Raw genomic sequence first — 16,786 nt, forward strand, 5'->3', positions numbered from 1 at the left:
GGCCTATAAAGCTCTGCTCTGTACCTCTGGTGAGCTCTTCTAAACCCATGGTGTTTCCATATGGCTAATACGATCTCATCTATGCCTGTGGTGTCTTCTACACCCACAGTGAGCTCCCTTCCCCCAGGAGGAGTTCTACTGGAACGGGCTCTCTACCTGCAGTGGGATCTCACTTACACCTGTGTTAACATCTTCGCCTGTGGAGAGCTCTTCAACGCCCAAGGTGATCTTAGATCATGATTGCTCCAAACCTGTGGTGGGCACTTGAACACCCATACTGAGTTCCTCTCAACACACAATAAGCTCCCCTACCTTCTGGTGACGCGTCCCTCTCCCCGTGGAGTGTGATCTGGTCCATACCTGTGGCCCGCTCTATGTTCACAGTGAGCTCTATTACCTATGGGGAGTTCCTGAGCAGGGGTGAGGCATTGCTCTACATCCAAACCTTTCTCAGCCATGGGGATCTCATCTATACCCCCAGTCAGTTCTACGTCCATGTTTCCAACCACCCTGACAGTTCTTGCGCTAACTGTTCTGACTACTAGCTCCTCCAACTGCATGAACCACAGCCTTAAGTGTCTCCTGCACCAAGCTGCTTCTTCTGCACACCCTAACCTTGTGGCTCTCACCTGTTTTCCTAGCATAATTAACAGAATGACCTTCATCCAAGATAGAAACCTCAGTTGGCCTTGGGCTCTCCCTTTGCCTCCAACCCCAATACAAAGAGCCGGATGCCCTTAAGTTTTTATTATCTGGGTGTGTAGGATCTCTCGTAGCTTTGATGGTAGTTCAGGTTCACCAGTCCTCTTTTGCTTAAATTATTTCTACAGGTCTGTTTTACTGGTCTTGTTATCTGTTTTTTTCATTTCAACACTCCCCCCGGCTTTTTGAGGGGACTTCCTATAAAACAAAAACAAGCAAACTGTTAATAGTGGTTAACATGGGTGCGGGAGGGGAGGGGATAATAGGAAACGTGTCTATTTCTGACATGATTGGGTTTTTTAAATAAGGTATACATTTTCTATTATCAGAAAAATTAGTAAATAAGATGGTAGGCTGCCTTTTGTCTTCAGGATACACTCCAAACTTCATTTGTAGCCAACCTTCCCCCAAAAAAGGGCTCTTGCATTTCTCACGTGGAATTTCTTCATTCCCAACAATGCCTCACTTTTCCTTTTTTTTTCTTCCACAGTGTTTGCTGGCCTGACAAATACAGTGTCCCCACAGCCTCTTTCCTCTGCTTTCGCGGTCCTAGTGTTCCATGCAGGATCAGAAAGCACTGAGGGCATTCGGTGCACAAATGGATTTGACACAAGGACCCAGATGAATAAGGTCTTTGGAAGGGCTGGGGGAACAGGGGTCAGGGACAACTCTGGATCCACAAGGTTCAGGAACAATCTGCTGAGGCTGTCATCCAAAAATTAGAAAGCTGCCACTGCCACAACCACTACTGTTATCTCATCACCCACCAAGCTGAAAACCAGACACTGGAATGCTGGTCAGTCATTCCAGCTGGCTGCCATTCTCTTCAAATTTTCTTATCCGCAGCTACTATAGTAGGAAGGTGCCCCTACCTCATGCTGCCTTCCAAACCGAATATGCACTCAGAAAGCTAGCTGCAAGGGAGTCAAGTAGTTTTCAGCTTTCTAGCCTCTATAGTGAAGGACAGGCACAAAAGCAAGTGAGATGGAAATCAAGGGCCAACTGATAGTGCCCAACGCAGATACTGCTGGGAAAAGTCAAGAACAGAGGAAAGGCTGGCTCTACAGGCCTTGACTCTCAGGCCATGCAACAGAAGGGCTGCAGAAGTGATATAACAAATGCCTAGCTTCAGAAAAAACACTCCTAGAGAGTTGGCCATGACGTGAGACTGAAATAGGTCAAGGCCAAAGGCAATGCAAAAGCCTCCATAAGCATCAAAGGAGACAGGAAAGAGAAGGTTCTAAGAGACAGGAAATATGTCCAAGAATTGGGCTTTCAGAATAGGACTCCAAATTATATTCTGAGTATAACTCCTCCAAAATCCTCCAGTCTGCTTTGGTTTCTAGAGACTACAAATTGCTCTAAAGGGAATACATCACAAGCACCATTTAAGAAGAATCAGGGACAACAATAATGCTTTAGGAATACATAGGACACAAGGTACTTCAATTTTCTCCTTTCCTCAACAGTTTTATTGCCTTTTAAGAAAATTTTTGTAAAATATAAATACAAAGGCAGAGAATTTACTTACAAAGTTAAAACACAGATTTCAAACATAAACACACGATTCAGAAAATTTTAGTTTTATGTACATTTCCGAGCAACCTCAACATATTATGTTAGTTTTCAATATTTTACAGGGTACAGAAAAAAATAGCTCAAAGTCTTCTTTAAATAAGAGCATAAAATGTTTAAACATATAAACAATCCGGTTTGATGCGTGAAAACTAATTTCACAGCTTTTAAATTAGGATATAAAAGTTTCATACAATTAGTTGTTTTGTGTGGATATGGTTTGAATTTATATTACACACTACTGGATTACATCCAATAGCATTTACCTGGCCCGAGCAGGTACTCTGTAAACAAAACAAAGTTATATCACCAAGTGCCTTCCCCAAATTCGCTCCCTCAAACCAACCACACAGTTCTGACCACTATACAGTCATGGTCTGTCATCAGAGCTTTGTATGAAATTAAGTCAAAGTGTGGAGTTCCTTTTACTCATTTTTTTTCTCCTTAAAAAAGAAAAGAAACAAATGTTCCAAGTAAAAACAAACATATCCCAAAGCATGTGTGCATTGAAAAGTAAAGAAACATTATAACAACTTCATAAAAACTGACTTAAAAGTTTAAAAGGAAAAAAACATGTCTCTAAGTCCTTCTGACTGGAGTAATTTCTCTTATATAAAGAAGAGATATTTTCATATGTAATAGTGTCCTTTCTTTACAGAAATAGTCGTATTATGACACATATGCACAAGGATTAACACTATAACACACTGTACACGGTGGGTCCAGCTTGCTCACCAGTAGTTGTCTGAGACCGTATCACTGGGGTGGAGCCACTCTACAGAGGAGCCCAGCAGAGTCTGAATTTCGTTCGTGAATTCTACCAGATCTAACAGCTCCTTACTTTCAGGGTTGAAGGCTTCCAGGTCTTTGGAGCAAGAGAACAAGAGACTTGCAGAAACCTGCCGATAAAATTCTGCCTCTGCAATGGTGACAATTTCCACGTTTGGAAAATTGCAGCGAAATATGCGGGAGGACATTTTCAATTTCTTAAGGACGTCCGAAAGCAGTAGCCAGTTTCGTGGCCTATAAAACAGAAAGGAAAACGTTTTGAGTTCCCAGTAAAATGAAAAGTGCTTCCAACTATTAACTACCAACCCAACTGGACCAGCCTCTAGCTATGTCCTTTCATTCTGCTCCCACCCCTCATTTCTCACCATACCTACTCTCTGATAGCCATTCTTTACTTTCTTTTTTTTTGAGACAGAGTCTTGCTCTGTCGCCCAGGCTGGAGTGCAGTGGCGCGATCTCAGCTCACTGCAAGCTCCGCCTCCCAGGTTCACACCATTCTCTCACCTCAGCCTACCGAGTAGCTGGGACTACAGGGACCCGCCACCATGCCCAGCTGCTTTTTAGAATTTTTAGTAGAGATGAGGTTTCACCGTGTTAACCAGGATGGTCTCAATCTCCTGACCTCGTGATCCGCCTGCCTTGGCCTCCCAAAGTGCTGGGATTACAGACGTGAGCCACCGTGCGCGGCCATCGCCATTCCTTTCTAAGGTGAGGCAGAGTAACTACTTCTAGCAGTAGGAACTCTGGACTCATCTGTCCATCTAGGGAGGACCATCTGAATAAGCCCCATTTCTCCCCTTTCTGGTGGTAAAGTCCTGCTCATTCAGCTGTGACAACTCGGGTCAAGCCTATCCAAGTGCCCTGCTATCAACAGTCACTGGGAGAGTAAGTGTGTATCCCCATTTCTTTGATCTCTTCTCTCCTCAGACCCTCACTAACAGCATTATAAACACACAAGGCTGTCTCTCCATTCAGGCATGTCCACCCACATCCTTCCATTCTTTTGAGAGTGACACTTTTGAGAAGGAAGGTGTTACATTCCTTGCATACAACCTACCATACTTTATGATTTCCATCACTGTTTGTAATGGCATACACACTTATAGCTTCAGGGCTGAGGAGGATGTTACTCATCAAGCAGCTCTGTCAACACACAGCAGAGCAGTCTCTTGACAAGTACACCCAAAATGATTGGTCACTGGCGAATAGGGGATCAACCACAGGGGGCAGAGGGGATTAACTAAATCTGATGACACACCAATATCCTAAGTGTCATGTACAATGATTGTCCTAACCTTACACAAGGTGGTTTATCAGTGTAGTCCAGTACATCTCAAAACATCCTACAGTGGTCTGTTGCAGGGAGTCCTAGGGAGGACACCTTCTCAAAGTGTTTAAGGATTTAAGTATCCAAGACGCTGACCCTTCCATAAAGTTCCAGTCACCCACTTCTCTGGGGAGTGACTTAAGCCTTGGTGTTAGTGATGAGGGCAGGCTTATACCATGCTGTGCCCCACCCCCCACCACACTGGGTATAAGGAAGCTGATGTGTACCCTTTCTGGAAAATATCTACTGCATTGTGTGAGGTTCATGGACAGTTAAGGAGGTCACTCACCCACCCACCCATCTGCTCAGAGGGCATTTCTAACTCCTGTCACCTCAAGAGCAGCTCAGCTAGTTTTCAACCACATGACAGCCATGCTCACCCCTGAGCCACAGATACTTGGATGTTATAACACGGTAAGAGGGGGGTCTCTGAAAATTCAAATTCAAACACATCGCTATAGGCATCGTCATCATCATCCTGGTCTTCTGGTCCTGGAGGGTTGGCTAAAACATCATAGCCACTTTCATCATCTGGTTCTAATGGAGAGCAAATAAGAGAGGAAGGAATCAATAAACTACAGCAAGATGTCCACAGTTGTCAACAACAACAAGGAGTTTAAATAACAAGATTCTTTCCCAAGTGAGTCCTGCTTCCAGTGCCCACCACCGGCTTTCCCTCACCCATACCAGACAGAAATGGACTTGAACTTGTTCACCTCCTACGGAACTAGAGCAAACAATGCAGCTTACCACAAACAGAGCTGCCATAGAAGTCCCAAGTGCCACTGGCGTCATCATCACTGCGACCCTGTAGGTCATTTAAATAATCTGGAGGGAGAGAAAAATAAAAAAACAAGGTAAAACCTACTGCTGAGAACAAGATGATGGCAGAGCCACGTGGCATTTTTTCCTATAAATTCATGACAGGCTGGAAGGTCATTTCCTGTCTTCCTCTTTCTCAGCAAAATAAAGTAGCATTACACTTACGTATCTCTCTTTTTTTTTTTTTTTTTTTTTTTTTTTGACAGAGTCTTGCTCTGTTGCCCAGGCTGGAGTGCAGTGGCATGATCTCGGCTCACTGCAGCCTCCACCCTTCCACCTCCCGGGTTCAAGGGATTCTCCTGCCTCAGCCTCCCAAGCTGGGACTAGAGGCGCCCACCACCATGCCCAGCTAATTTTTGTATTTTTAGTAGAGACAGGGCTTTACCATGTTGGCCAGGTTGGTCTTGCTCCTGACCTCAGGTGATCCACCTGCCTTGGCCTCCCAAAGTGCTGGGATTACAGGCGTGAGCCAACCATGTCCAGCCTACTCATATATCTCTTCTTTGATAGCCTAACTAAGCTGCTTCTTCCAACAAGTGAGTATAATTTAAGGTAAACAAGGGCAAGTCACCAGTGAGTTAGTGGCATTCTTTGGCAGGAAGTGCCTGATAAGGAATTTAACTGCAGGTGCCTGACACTCATGAAAACCTTGTGCTTCTGCTTTAGGCATTTTGTAATGCCCGGGGCTTAAGTAATGGGTTATCTGATGACCTAACACCATAAACCTGTCCAAATAATTTCATGTATGGAAGGTTTGAGTCATTTTTCCCAGACTCAAGATGTAAACCTATGAGCCATACCTAAGTTAAGAATGCATGTGTGGAAAATGAGACTAACTTTAGGAAATCTTTTAAAACATTAGGGTGAATAGATGACTTAGCTTCACTAGAATAAAGTCAAACCACACAAAAGTTCAAACATTCGGCTGCTCTCCTAAAAGCTTTACAGTTTCAGCCTTTGTGATTTCTGCCTAGTCAAATTCCAATCATCTACTGTATCGAGTTACCATCTAATTTTTGAATAAGACCATTTCTAGAACTTTGTCATACCTGTTAAGAACTTTTCCATAAGTTCACTGTGGGTCATTTTCATGATGGTTCTACCTGAGTACGTAGCCAAGGTGGGGTCAGCACCATAAGAGAGAAGTAGTCGGACAATTTCCAAGTGATCGTTCTCAACAGCATCGTGCAGAGGCCTAGGAAGAGAGGCGCAATAGAATTATGCTCACGCAAGCCACACTTGCTTATAAAGCAGCTGTCTCCTTAAACAGCAACAGGCAAAGCTGGGCGCATGTGTACCTTGTGTACTGAGCCTCCTAAGCACAGTATTTCATCCAGGAGGTGTGCACAGTCACCGCCACTGCACAGATAGGGAAACTGAGCTATAGTGACTGGCTCAAGGTCAAGCAATGAATCACCGTTATTTTGATGATTAACCCTTTACAGGACAGATGAAGAGACTATTTCAGGCCTAAATTTCAAACCCAAATCTATCCTTTTTTTGCAGGGGTGGGGGGTGAGGGTGGACAGGGTCTCACTCCACTGCCCAGGCTGGAGTGCAGTGGGGCGGATCATGGCTCACTGCAGCCTCAATCTCCTGGGCTCAAGTGATCCTTCTGCCTCAGCCTCCTCAGTAGCTGGGACTATAGGCGCGTGCCACCATGCCTGGCTAATTTTTTATTTTTTGTAGGGACGGGGTCTTACTATGTTTTCCAGGCTGGTCTTGAACTCCTAGGCTCAAGTGATCCTCCTGCCTTGGCCTTTGAAAGTGCTGGGATTACAGGCAAGAGAGCCACTGCCCAGCTGCAAACCCTATCTTAATCCAAGGCCTAAGAAGGAAGTCAAGCACAAAATGAAAACATTTTCAACAAATTTAAGTAGTCATGGACCATGTGAAGGTAACTTACAGGGGATAAAAGAGGTCCCATCATCATGGAAGCCAATACAACAAGCAATTGTCACACATTTAAAAACAAAAAAAAAAAAAGCCACCTCTGTTTTTAAAAGAAACTAGATGCAAAGAGATTAGCAGAGACTCTCCTGAAAGCCTGATCCTAGGACCTCACACAAATCGGTGATTAACCTCTGGCCCAGAAGCCAAGGGAACAGTGGGGAGAGGAAACAGGCCTGGTGGGGTGTGTTCTCAGCAGGGTACAGAGGCCTCCTACCTGTGTCCATGGAGCTGGGGGTTGGGGTTGGTGGGGAGAAGATGGGTCTCTGCCCAATCTGAGGGAATGCTATTTGCAAAGTGTGAAAGACCAAATACATTTCCGTTTGGCTATTTCTGTCACTGTCAGGAAACCCCCAGTGCCCAGCCTCATGGCAGCATCCCACTCACACAACCAGGAAGATGTTCAGGCTGACTCAGACCTGGGTCTCTGACCAATAAACCAGGGTCAAGGACAGGGTGAGGGCCACGGCTGGGGATGTGGGTAGCAATGGCAGGTCCTGCTGAACCAGCGGAGGGGCAGCTGGCCCTCTGTGTGTACTCCTGGGACTTTCAGCTCAAATATATTTTAAATACAGTGACTTCATAGACGGTGATGAAGAGTCCAGGGTCTTAAAAGGCAACACCCCCAATTATTCATGCAGGCCTCAACATTTTCAGAAGCTTTGGTTCACAGGAACATTATAGGACTGACCAAAATTGGGAGCTTTATATCTACATTTGCCAGAAAGGTCTGCTGGATTCAATTCCAGAGGACCCAGTGGTCAGTGTGCTTGCAGTCACCCTCTGTCTTTCCTCCTGGAGTTTCCCGTATACCCTGAGAACCGCCACTGCACAGATAGGGAAGCTTGGTCTCAGCAGAGCCAGGCTGAGAACAAGACACATCACTGACCTGGTTCCATCCTGGGCACTACAGTTCACATCAGCGCCATATTCAAGGAGGTGTCGCACAATGTTGAGCCAGCCCCTAGCACAAGCTTCATGCAGGGCGCAGTAACCTGCGTTGTCCCGATGATTTACGTCACAAATCTTGTTCTCTAAGCAGTACAGGACCACTTCCTGTGGGGAGGGGAGGGAGGAATGCCATTAGATCACTGCACAATGACCTTGTAAGGTGGACCTCTCTGTAGCTTTCAAAGATATACACCTTCAGGCCTGAGAACCCACTGCCTCTCGGGCAGGCTGTGGATGTCTTGGTGAGGGGCAAACACATGTGCGAGGCGCCTGATGACAGGGACAGCATCTTTTAGGGGTCTGCTGCCCAGCTGCCTGGCCCTGGGCGAGTTATGCTCCTAATTCTCCAAAGCTTCCTTTCCTACCTCTGGAAGAGAGTAACAGCGCCTACCAGGGGCTGCTAAGAAACTGTAATTAGAGACCCACACAGGCCCTTAGCTTAGTGCCTGGCACAGTGAGTACAGAGGGATTTGGCTGCTAATGTTTCAAACAACGCATGAATAAGTACAAGGACATCCTCACTCAATCGATTCATCCAATAGGTAGTAGTGGATGACAACACAAGTTTAGATAAAAGCAAGGCCAATCAAGGCATAATGAACAATTAAATGAGCTGGAGAATGTTTCTCAACCTCACAGAGAGGAGGATGCCCAGGAGTTTAGGCTGGTCCTCACGCCCCTTAGAAAGACCTGGAGTTGGAGCCTGGGCGGCAGTGCCTCTGTTGGTATCATACTCATCAACAAATGACATCAACGCTTCCAATAACCCCACCCTCTTTTTGCTTCACTCTCTGCCCCACTTGGGGTTGAATCAATGTATTTTCATATTTACTTAAGTGAATGACAGGAATCTAATACACCACATACCACAACCTACGCATTTCAAGAACTAAGTAAGACGATCCTTCCCTTCCTCCTTTGCAGAACGTGTTCCGCATCAACAGTTTGCATGAGAATCACTGTTATTAATCTCACTTCTTTGGCGTGTTAAAACATTAAAATGAACTGCTCCCAGTAAGCAGAGCGGTAATTTAGTCCATGTTTTATTACCTTGATTAAGAAAGTTTTCAAACACATGGAACAGTATCTGCCACCAGACAACAGGTTACACTGTTTTCCTAGCAGTCATGGCCAGCAGAGAGCTGTCAGGTTCTGAAGACTGGGGGGAAAGCCAGAATATGTGGGGTAGCCCAACACACGTTCCACTTGGCAAGGGGGGAGCTTGATGGGTCACAGCAGGCTCTCCTTTGTGACAACTCTTAAATAACTCATCTGTAACCTAAAATAGGCAGCATTTGAGCCACCCATAAACGTGAGTTGAGTTCTGAAAATTCTTTTATGCCCTTTCTAGGACACATCAGTCAAAGGTGATCACTCACTTGAACACTAACTAGAATGTTCTAGATGCTCCCCCTGTGAACCTAAGGCTGCACGCTGGTAACCCTGGCCACCCATACCCTGTTGCTTCAGGCCACTGCGGCAGCTCCCTTCCAAATCAAGGGGAGGAAGAGAGAAGGCATGCCCACAGATGCGTCTCTTCCTTCAGGCCCTCACCTGCCAGAAAGCCCACAATCCTCTGAGCTCCCAGGCCACCTGCCCCGAGCACTGGTATCCAGGATACCGCATGAAGCTGCTGCTCTTTTAGCAGGCCCTCACTAGCCAGACTCGAGTGGACGGCTGCAAGCTAATGAGTTGTGTACCCAGCCAGGGAGAGGCCCTGTCACGTGACTCAGGGATCAGCTCTAAGCGCCACCGACTGCTGTGCACAGATCAATCTACCCGGATCTCGGCGGCCAGCCTGGTGTCCTATCAACCCAGGGTTTATTTGCTCTGACAATTATGGCCTTCACCTGGAAACCTTCATCACTACTAGGGCTGATTTGAGGGAACCTAGAAATGAAAGACGTCGAGGCTGAAGGGTAAGTCTCTGTTATCCTGGAGGATGGCAGGCAAGGCAACAGTAACCCAACAACCAGGTCAGACGTTTTGCCATTGGCCACCATAACACTTCTGATGTTCCCAAATGTGTATGTCATATCCCACAGTGACCTGTGAGATCTCAGGAAGGAAAAATGGTACGATTCTCATTCAACACCCAAGGAAATTGAGGCCAGAGAGGTTAAGCTCCAAATTCAATTAACACAAAGTATCAGACCTGTAACTCAGGTCTTTTGGCAATGGGTCTGCTGGGAAGTTTCCAAAGGCCCAATCAAGGGCTCTGGCTAGAGGGCTGCAATCCAGCCATGACCAGCATCCCTTGCACCTTTTCTGTTGGGGTCAAGCAGGCTAATGACACTCTCCTATATGGGAGGGTGATGGGATCTTAAATGGGTGGCAACTGCTGTCACCAACAGAGAGAATGAAGAAGCCAGACAAGTCTGTCTACCCATTACATTACTTGGTTTATTCTCCACGCTGGAAATGGGAGTGTTTGAAGGGCAGCCCGCCCATTCCCAAACAAAATCAAACTGTTTTTGTTGGACAATTCTCTGTTAAGCAGCTATAAGCTGAATGCCATTAACCGCAAAATGTAACCATAAAGGCCATAAACCCGACATTGTTAATTAATTAAATGCCTCATTAACTTTTTTAAAAACATGATTTATTCGATTCATAGAAAATTTAACCATCACTACTAAATGCACACGCATGCGGTTCCACATTGGCATCTTAGCTTAAGAACAGACAGGGAAAGATTCAACTGTAACTGGCCTTTCAGGTGGTCTATTACAGATCTGAAGACAGAGGGTGTTTCTAAACCTCAAGAACCAGATTAACAGAAAACAAAGCTTGAGCAGCCTTTTTATTGCATGTGGTATCTTTTTAGCTAAGCAGAAGACAATGATCAAGAGGGGTTTTGGGAAACCCCTCCCAAAGCTGTGCATTCATACCGTACCTTATCCTGTTAAGCAAATTGTTCTTTTATTTTAAAGGGTTTACACTGCCACATCTGAATGGACTATCATCCTAACATTTTAATTTCTGACTAAAGAAATCCCAGACAGTTGGATTCAAAGTTGAAAGCTTTCATCTAGTAATTAAAACATTCAGCATCAAAACTGATGACCTGGGAAAGTTCTATAATGACATTTACATTTGAAGGAGAAAAGTTGTCCTTCCATAAACATTCTCAAGGCTTCTTGCACCAAAGGCCTGGTAGCCTAAGAAAGCATGGATCAGTGTTCCTTAGTCCAGGCCTCAGACCCACCTGCTCTAGGAAAACCACCAAAATGGAAACTGTTCCTTAGAGCACACCCACAAGGGGTCTCTTGAAGCTCTGGGCTCAGAAAGGTGAGACTGGCAGAAATGAAGCCAAGATCAAAGACCAGGCCAGGAGCCCTACCCCACCGCGGCCAGCGAGTTTGCTGCCCTGGAGCCCTCCCTAACCTCTGGTGTTTGCTGGAAGCACAAGTCCATTTTCCCAATCATGCGTAGGAACGAGTGGCCCTGCCTGGCACGCTGCATCTACCCTGTCCTCATAGGTGCTGCTGCTCTCAGCTTATGCGAAACCAACTGGCTGCCACTTGGGTTTAATCTGCAAGTAACTGAGCTAATTTCCAAATCCTTCTAGAGAGTTCCCTCAAAGATAATCCAGAGATATCGATAAGAAACAAGCTGGTACGAATAGACAAAGTCACATACAACCAAAAATACCCAGCTAGTGCTTCAAAGGACCATCCCACAGGTGTGAGCCAGCATCCCAGTTCCCACCCACACAATCATGCCCCAGGGTGGGCTCTGGGTCAAAGGGAGACTGGCAGCTGGGTCACCCCATCAGGAAAGGCTCAAGGCACAGCAGACTGCAGCATGGTTAAGGTGCACGAGCCTGGGCTCTGGCTGAATTCCGGGAGCCCACAGCTGAGCATGGGCCGGCATGGATCCTGTCGCCCGGGTGCTTCTCCACACTTCACACTCAGCCTGCTGAACCGCATTTTATTTTCACCACGACTCCTAGAGAGCTGATGCCAGCATTAAAAAAATGTCTTTGCCCTGTGGGCTATTACATCACAATCTCAACTGACAAGTGTGTGGTGGGGAGATGCACAGGGGCAGACGTAGGTTTTTAACTGTGAAAAGCATGATTCCAACGGGAGCCAGTCCTGGAGAGGAGCCGAGTTTGGGGGGATGGGGGGAGACTGGGCTTTGGAGCCAGGCTGCTGGATTATTATCTGTTCAAATCATTTAACGCCTCTGGGACTCAGTTTCCTCATCTGAAAGCGGGAATAATATTAGTTACTACCGCACAAAGATGATGAAAGGGTGAAATGATAGGGGCTCCGTCAATGTAAGCTATTATTGTCATGGCCCATGCTGGGAGCAGGATGAGCAGGGGGGCTGGGGAGAAGCAGTGAGTTGAGGGAAAAGTCTCAGTCCCTCCCTCCAGAGCCCTCAGACCTGAGGCTACTGTACCCCCTCTCTCAGAAAGAGACCTTAGGTCTGCCCCACCCCCCTCCCTCTGTGACCTACACAGCTACTTCCTGCCTACTCCCCCTACACGGCCACCCTTCCACCCGAAACAGTACAAGCAGCCCCAGAAAGAGCTAGTAACTTCTCTCCCCCTTGCTAATCAGAATCCAAAAGGGCTCATTAAAATTCCCCCAGTCGCCAAGCCCTGGGTTGTGTCAGATTTTATATCAGAGATAAGTTAGCGAGACTGCAGGATGCCGAAGCAGCCTACCTGCCTGAACACGAACCGAACATCAGAGAGGCCTTTCTTTCCACACCTCGATTGAACAAGCCACCAAAGAGACAGCAGTGAGAGTGGGGCTAACACAAACATCCTGTTGGAGCACCGGCCCAGCCCCCTTATGTGGAGGGGGCTGAGCTCTGCTCTCCATGTCCCTCCCCTCGCCCACCACAGCCCGCGGGGCCCGCCCCCCAGCCCGCAGCCCCAGGGAGCGCCCACAGGGACACACCTCATAGCCAAGCCTGGCCGCCCGCTGCAGAAGGGTCTCGCCAGCGTTCTTATTGACAATAAGTCTCCGTGCTTCTGGCGGCATAGGGCGAGACTGGGTGGTCTCCTGAGGGGAACTTGAGCATGGCAGCTGTGTGGACTGGGAGGCCGGTAGCAGTTGCTGCAAGCGGTCGAAGGGCTTCGGCTCCTGCTTGGCTGGTGACAGATCATAGTCTGAACTGGGCTCCGGCCGCTTTCTGAATCTCCGGACAGTCACCTATCATAAAACCAAGCAGCGCACACGGTTAAGCCCGTGTCCTTCTAACAGCTGCTGCTTCCCCTCCTCCTCCCCACGTGACAAACCTGCGTGGAGAGAGGCACTTTATTCCTTATCTTTCTTGGGGGGTGGGGGGTGCCTGTCAAAGGAGGGTTTGGGGGAAGGGGTTTCATTCTCACTAGTTTGAAACTTCGCTGCCACCCAGAAGACATGCTCCTCTAGGACAGGGGAGTGACGTGTGGTATGGGGGAGGAGTCCAGGAAAAGGAAAGCTTTGTCCCCACAAGCTGGGAAGCAGGCAGGCGGGGATGTGCTCGCACCGGCCCTAGAGGGAAGCCGGGGTCAAGAGGTACCTTGCCATCGGCATTCTCCACGTAGTATTCCCCTGTCAGTGGCAATCCCCGCCTGGACTCCTGAGGGATCAAGTGTTTGGTTTTGCACAGTCTCTTCCCGGATGGCTTCTCGCTGTTGTCAGTGCATTTCTGCAGCAGGGAGGCAGCCTGGCAATCCTCTTCTTCGTCTGCACACAGCACATCTGTCTTCTGGTTTTCTTTAATTTTCTGCTGTTTGGCAGGCGGCCTGGAGGCTGGTGCGCAGCTTGGCTGAGCCTGCTTTTTGCCGCCTGCACTGGTGGATGAAAGACTCTTCATGGGCGGAGAGCCGGAGAACATAGGCAAGCCTAAATACGGAGGGGGTGACGGGGTGGCGGGCGGGTGGGAGATGGGAGAAGAAGCGGGCGTTACACAGTTGTAGCCAGTGCAGGAAGAAAAGCCCATTGTTAACACTGATTACTGGAGCGGCTTCAGTTTTTAAAGATACACCAATTATGGTTTCAAAGCATTAATATTTTAATTATACCACATTCAAACGGCACCTAAGTTAACCCACAAAATGCCAAGCGGCAAGTTGCTTCAAAGGACCAGGAAGAGAGGACAGAAGCTGGCTCTTCCTGCTTTCCTGCCCCCTACCCACTGGGTCTGGGTGCTCAGGACCCAGACACTGGAGACAGCCTGAGGCTAGAATGAGGGTGCTCAGACTTCCTTCCTGTGCAACCACGGGCAAGCACATCAAGAGAGAACTCCCTGCCTGCCACATCTTCCTTGAAGTCAATTGCTATGGCCTTCTAAGATCTCCTCAAAAGCCCTTTCCTACAGAGAGTGGATGACCCACCCTCCAGGAGCGGGGTGAACACTCAAGAGGTGGCCCCCGCATACCTTGTTCATTGTCACTGGGTTTGAGAGACTCTTCTGACCAGCTTCTGTTGCCTTTGGCCTCTGCCCTTTTCCTGCCAGGTTTCTCTTCAGTGATGTTAGTCCCCTGAGGAATGGCCTCAGGCTGAGTGGCCTGGGTCACTTCCTTCCTGCTTTGCCGGCCAGGTTTGCCGTCTGCTGCCGACACCTGCTGCTCCCACCGTTCTCTAAGGTGCAGCAAGTGGCGTTGTTTTTTAGGATGGAGCCCTGTTAATTCAATGCACACCTTCAGGTTGGTCAGCTCACTATAATGTGGGTCTTCTAAGTGGTTAGAGGAACTGTTTGTCATTTCCCTCTCAGGCCAGTCATCTAATGGAGAAATAACTACAAATTAATCAAAAAGCCCCCTGGGGGGGAACAAACTGTCTTACGCATCACTAATGGGGTGGGGGGGGGGGTGTGGTCACTGGTCTCTGCTTTTGGGAGGGGGCCTAATCGTCTTTGGCCATCTGGGTTCTGACTTCGGGGGAGGGGAGGTGTGGGCGGCTCCCCCCGGGGGCTCCAGGGTGGGAATCTCGCGAGGCAGTGTGGGAATGGAGAGGTCCGCTCCACTGCTGCGCCCCCACAGCTTCCCCTCACCGACTCTGTCTACGGGGGCAGCGCACCGCACATCCACATCTCCTGTCCATCCACTGTGGCCGCATGCACAGGCCCACCCCCCGGCAGGCGGGCGAAGCAGACAGGGCTCACCTTTAGAGACTCGTCGGCGTTTGGCTTTCAGCAGAGGGTCCTCTGGCACCTCCTCCGCAGTGGTCTCAGTGTGGCTGCTGTCACCTGAGACTTTGCGTTTCCTGTCCACCCGGAGGGTGGGGCTGTGCAGCATGTCTGAGGCCACCTGGTCTGCTGGGGGCTCGCTCACGGGCTGCCTCTCCACAAAGTACTTCTCCACAGGAAGATCTTTGTCCTCTGGGGCTTCAAAGGGATCGTGGTGCTTGTTTCCAACACTATACTCGCCTGGGGGAGGGGAGACAAAAGAGCATTAATGAAGCCCGAAGATTGCCATGAGAAGGCAGGATTTGGGGAGCGCGTGGGACCACCATGCCCAAGGTAATCTGCTATTGACAGCTGCTTCTTTGGAGACTGGGGTCCTCACACATGCTTAGCACAAAACCCTCAGAAACAGAACTTTCCAGAGGAAGGGTACATTGAAAACGAGTGGCAAATAAAGCAGAGTGAGGTGCATGTCACACTCCTGACTTTCTCCTTCTCCCTTCTTATGGTTGGGGGCAAGAGGGAACCAAGAAAGATGGGGCATCGATGCTACGTTTTTTAAAGCACTATACTCCTTTCAGCAGAAGATGCAACCAAGCTGGGGCTGACCTAAAAATCTTTATGGAAACATTTACTGAGGTCATTATTTTGAAATAAATGGCAGGCTGATGGGATAAAGTGACCAAATATCCCCAAAATGTCATCTATCAAAGGGATAACACCAATATTCACCTAGGCCAACCGGGGAGATGAAGATGGACAGGAGACAAGAGTGTTGAAAGAAAGCCTAGGTCCTTGATGGGCAGAAGTGACCCTCACTCCTGGGGGGCTCTGGGCCTACAGTCCAGGCCAGAGGGAGGCAGGGAACCCAGGCAGACCCAGGCTGCTGGGAAGAGGGGCCTGGCAAAGCCAAAGGCAAGGTTTCCTTTCTAACACATACACGAGTTCAGAAAAAACTTCAAAAAACTCGATTTGCTGGATGCACAGATGAGAAACCAATGGGTTGGGTTGTTCCCATTTCCTGTCCAACACAGAGGGACCCCCTTGGGGATGCTGGCCACCCCAGCTGACACACTCCTCTTCACACCCTCTGTCACAGGCAAGCATCGACAGACATCCCCTCATTGTTGGTGTGTCTTTCCCATGCCAGGCCAGTGCTTGCAAAACCGCTCGTTCCAGGAACCCTGTGCTCGGCCTATCACGGGCCTTGGGGCTTTTCCTTGAAATCACCTCAGCCCAACATCACTTCCTATTTTTGCTCTAGCCCAAGAAATAGCTCATTAACTGCTTTGCTGGTCACAATTTTTCTAACACACAATGAATATAAACGATAACTACTTAATGACCACTGCGAGGTTAAGGTGTCAGCCCTTGGCCCGCTGAAATGATCCCTCTCATCACCAGGGTTATGAGTCTGGTGTCTTGGTAACTCTGAGCTGAGGCACACAAGTCAATTTCTAGATGAAATAAGCACACGCCTCATCCGCTGATCTCATTCTTCCTCTCCCCAACCCACTTCAAATATTACTCCCACTCCTG

General features: G+C 48.2%; 1 protein-coding gene across 22 annotated transcripts in view; it reads right to left on the bottom strand.

Moving 5' to 3' along the window:
* Positions 1–732: 732 nt before the first annotated feature.
* BCOR (BCL6 corepressor) overlaps positions 733–16,786 on the bottom strand; it is a 126,158-nt gene continuing 110,104 nt past the window's right edge. For 12 of the 22 annotated variants that reach the window (XM_063634509.1, XM_063634512.1, XM_063634511.1 and 9 more), the window contains 9 exons: positions 15,227–15,490; positions 14,501–14,743; positions 13,640–13,965; positions 13,033–13,287; positions 8,055–8,221; positions 6,265–6,410; positions 5,144–5,221; positions 4,774–4,930; positions 2,152–3,300 (listed from right to left, as the gene is read on the bottom strand). In XM_063634509.1, coding sequence (XP_063490579.1) covers positions 3,009–3,300; positions 4,774–4,930; positions 5,144–5,221; positions 6,265–6,410; positions 8,055–8,221; positions 13,033–13,287; positions 13,640–13,965; positions 14,501–14,743; positions 15,227–15,490 — 1,928 coding nt within the window. In that variant the 3' untranslated portion in view covers positions 2,152–3,008. Of the gene's footprint in view, positions 901–2,151; positions 3,301–4,773; positions 4,931–5,143; positions 5,222–6,264; positions 6,411–8,054; positions 8,222–13,032; positions 13,288–13,639; positions 13,966–14,500; positions 14,846–15,226; positions 15,491–16,786 lie in introns of those variants that run through there. The other 10 variants (XM_063634499.1, XM_063634498.1, XM_055267634.2 and 7 more) reach the window with 3 other exon arrangements.

Source organism: Symphalangus syndactylus, chromosome X (genome assembly GCF_028878055.3).
Source record: "Symphalangus syndactylus isolate Jambi chromosome X, NHGRI_mSymSyn1-v2.1_pri, whole genome shotgun sequence".
NCBI lineage: Eukaryota > Metazoa > Chordata > Mammalia > Primates > Hylobatidae > Symphalangus > Symphalangus syndactylus.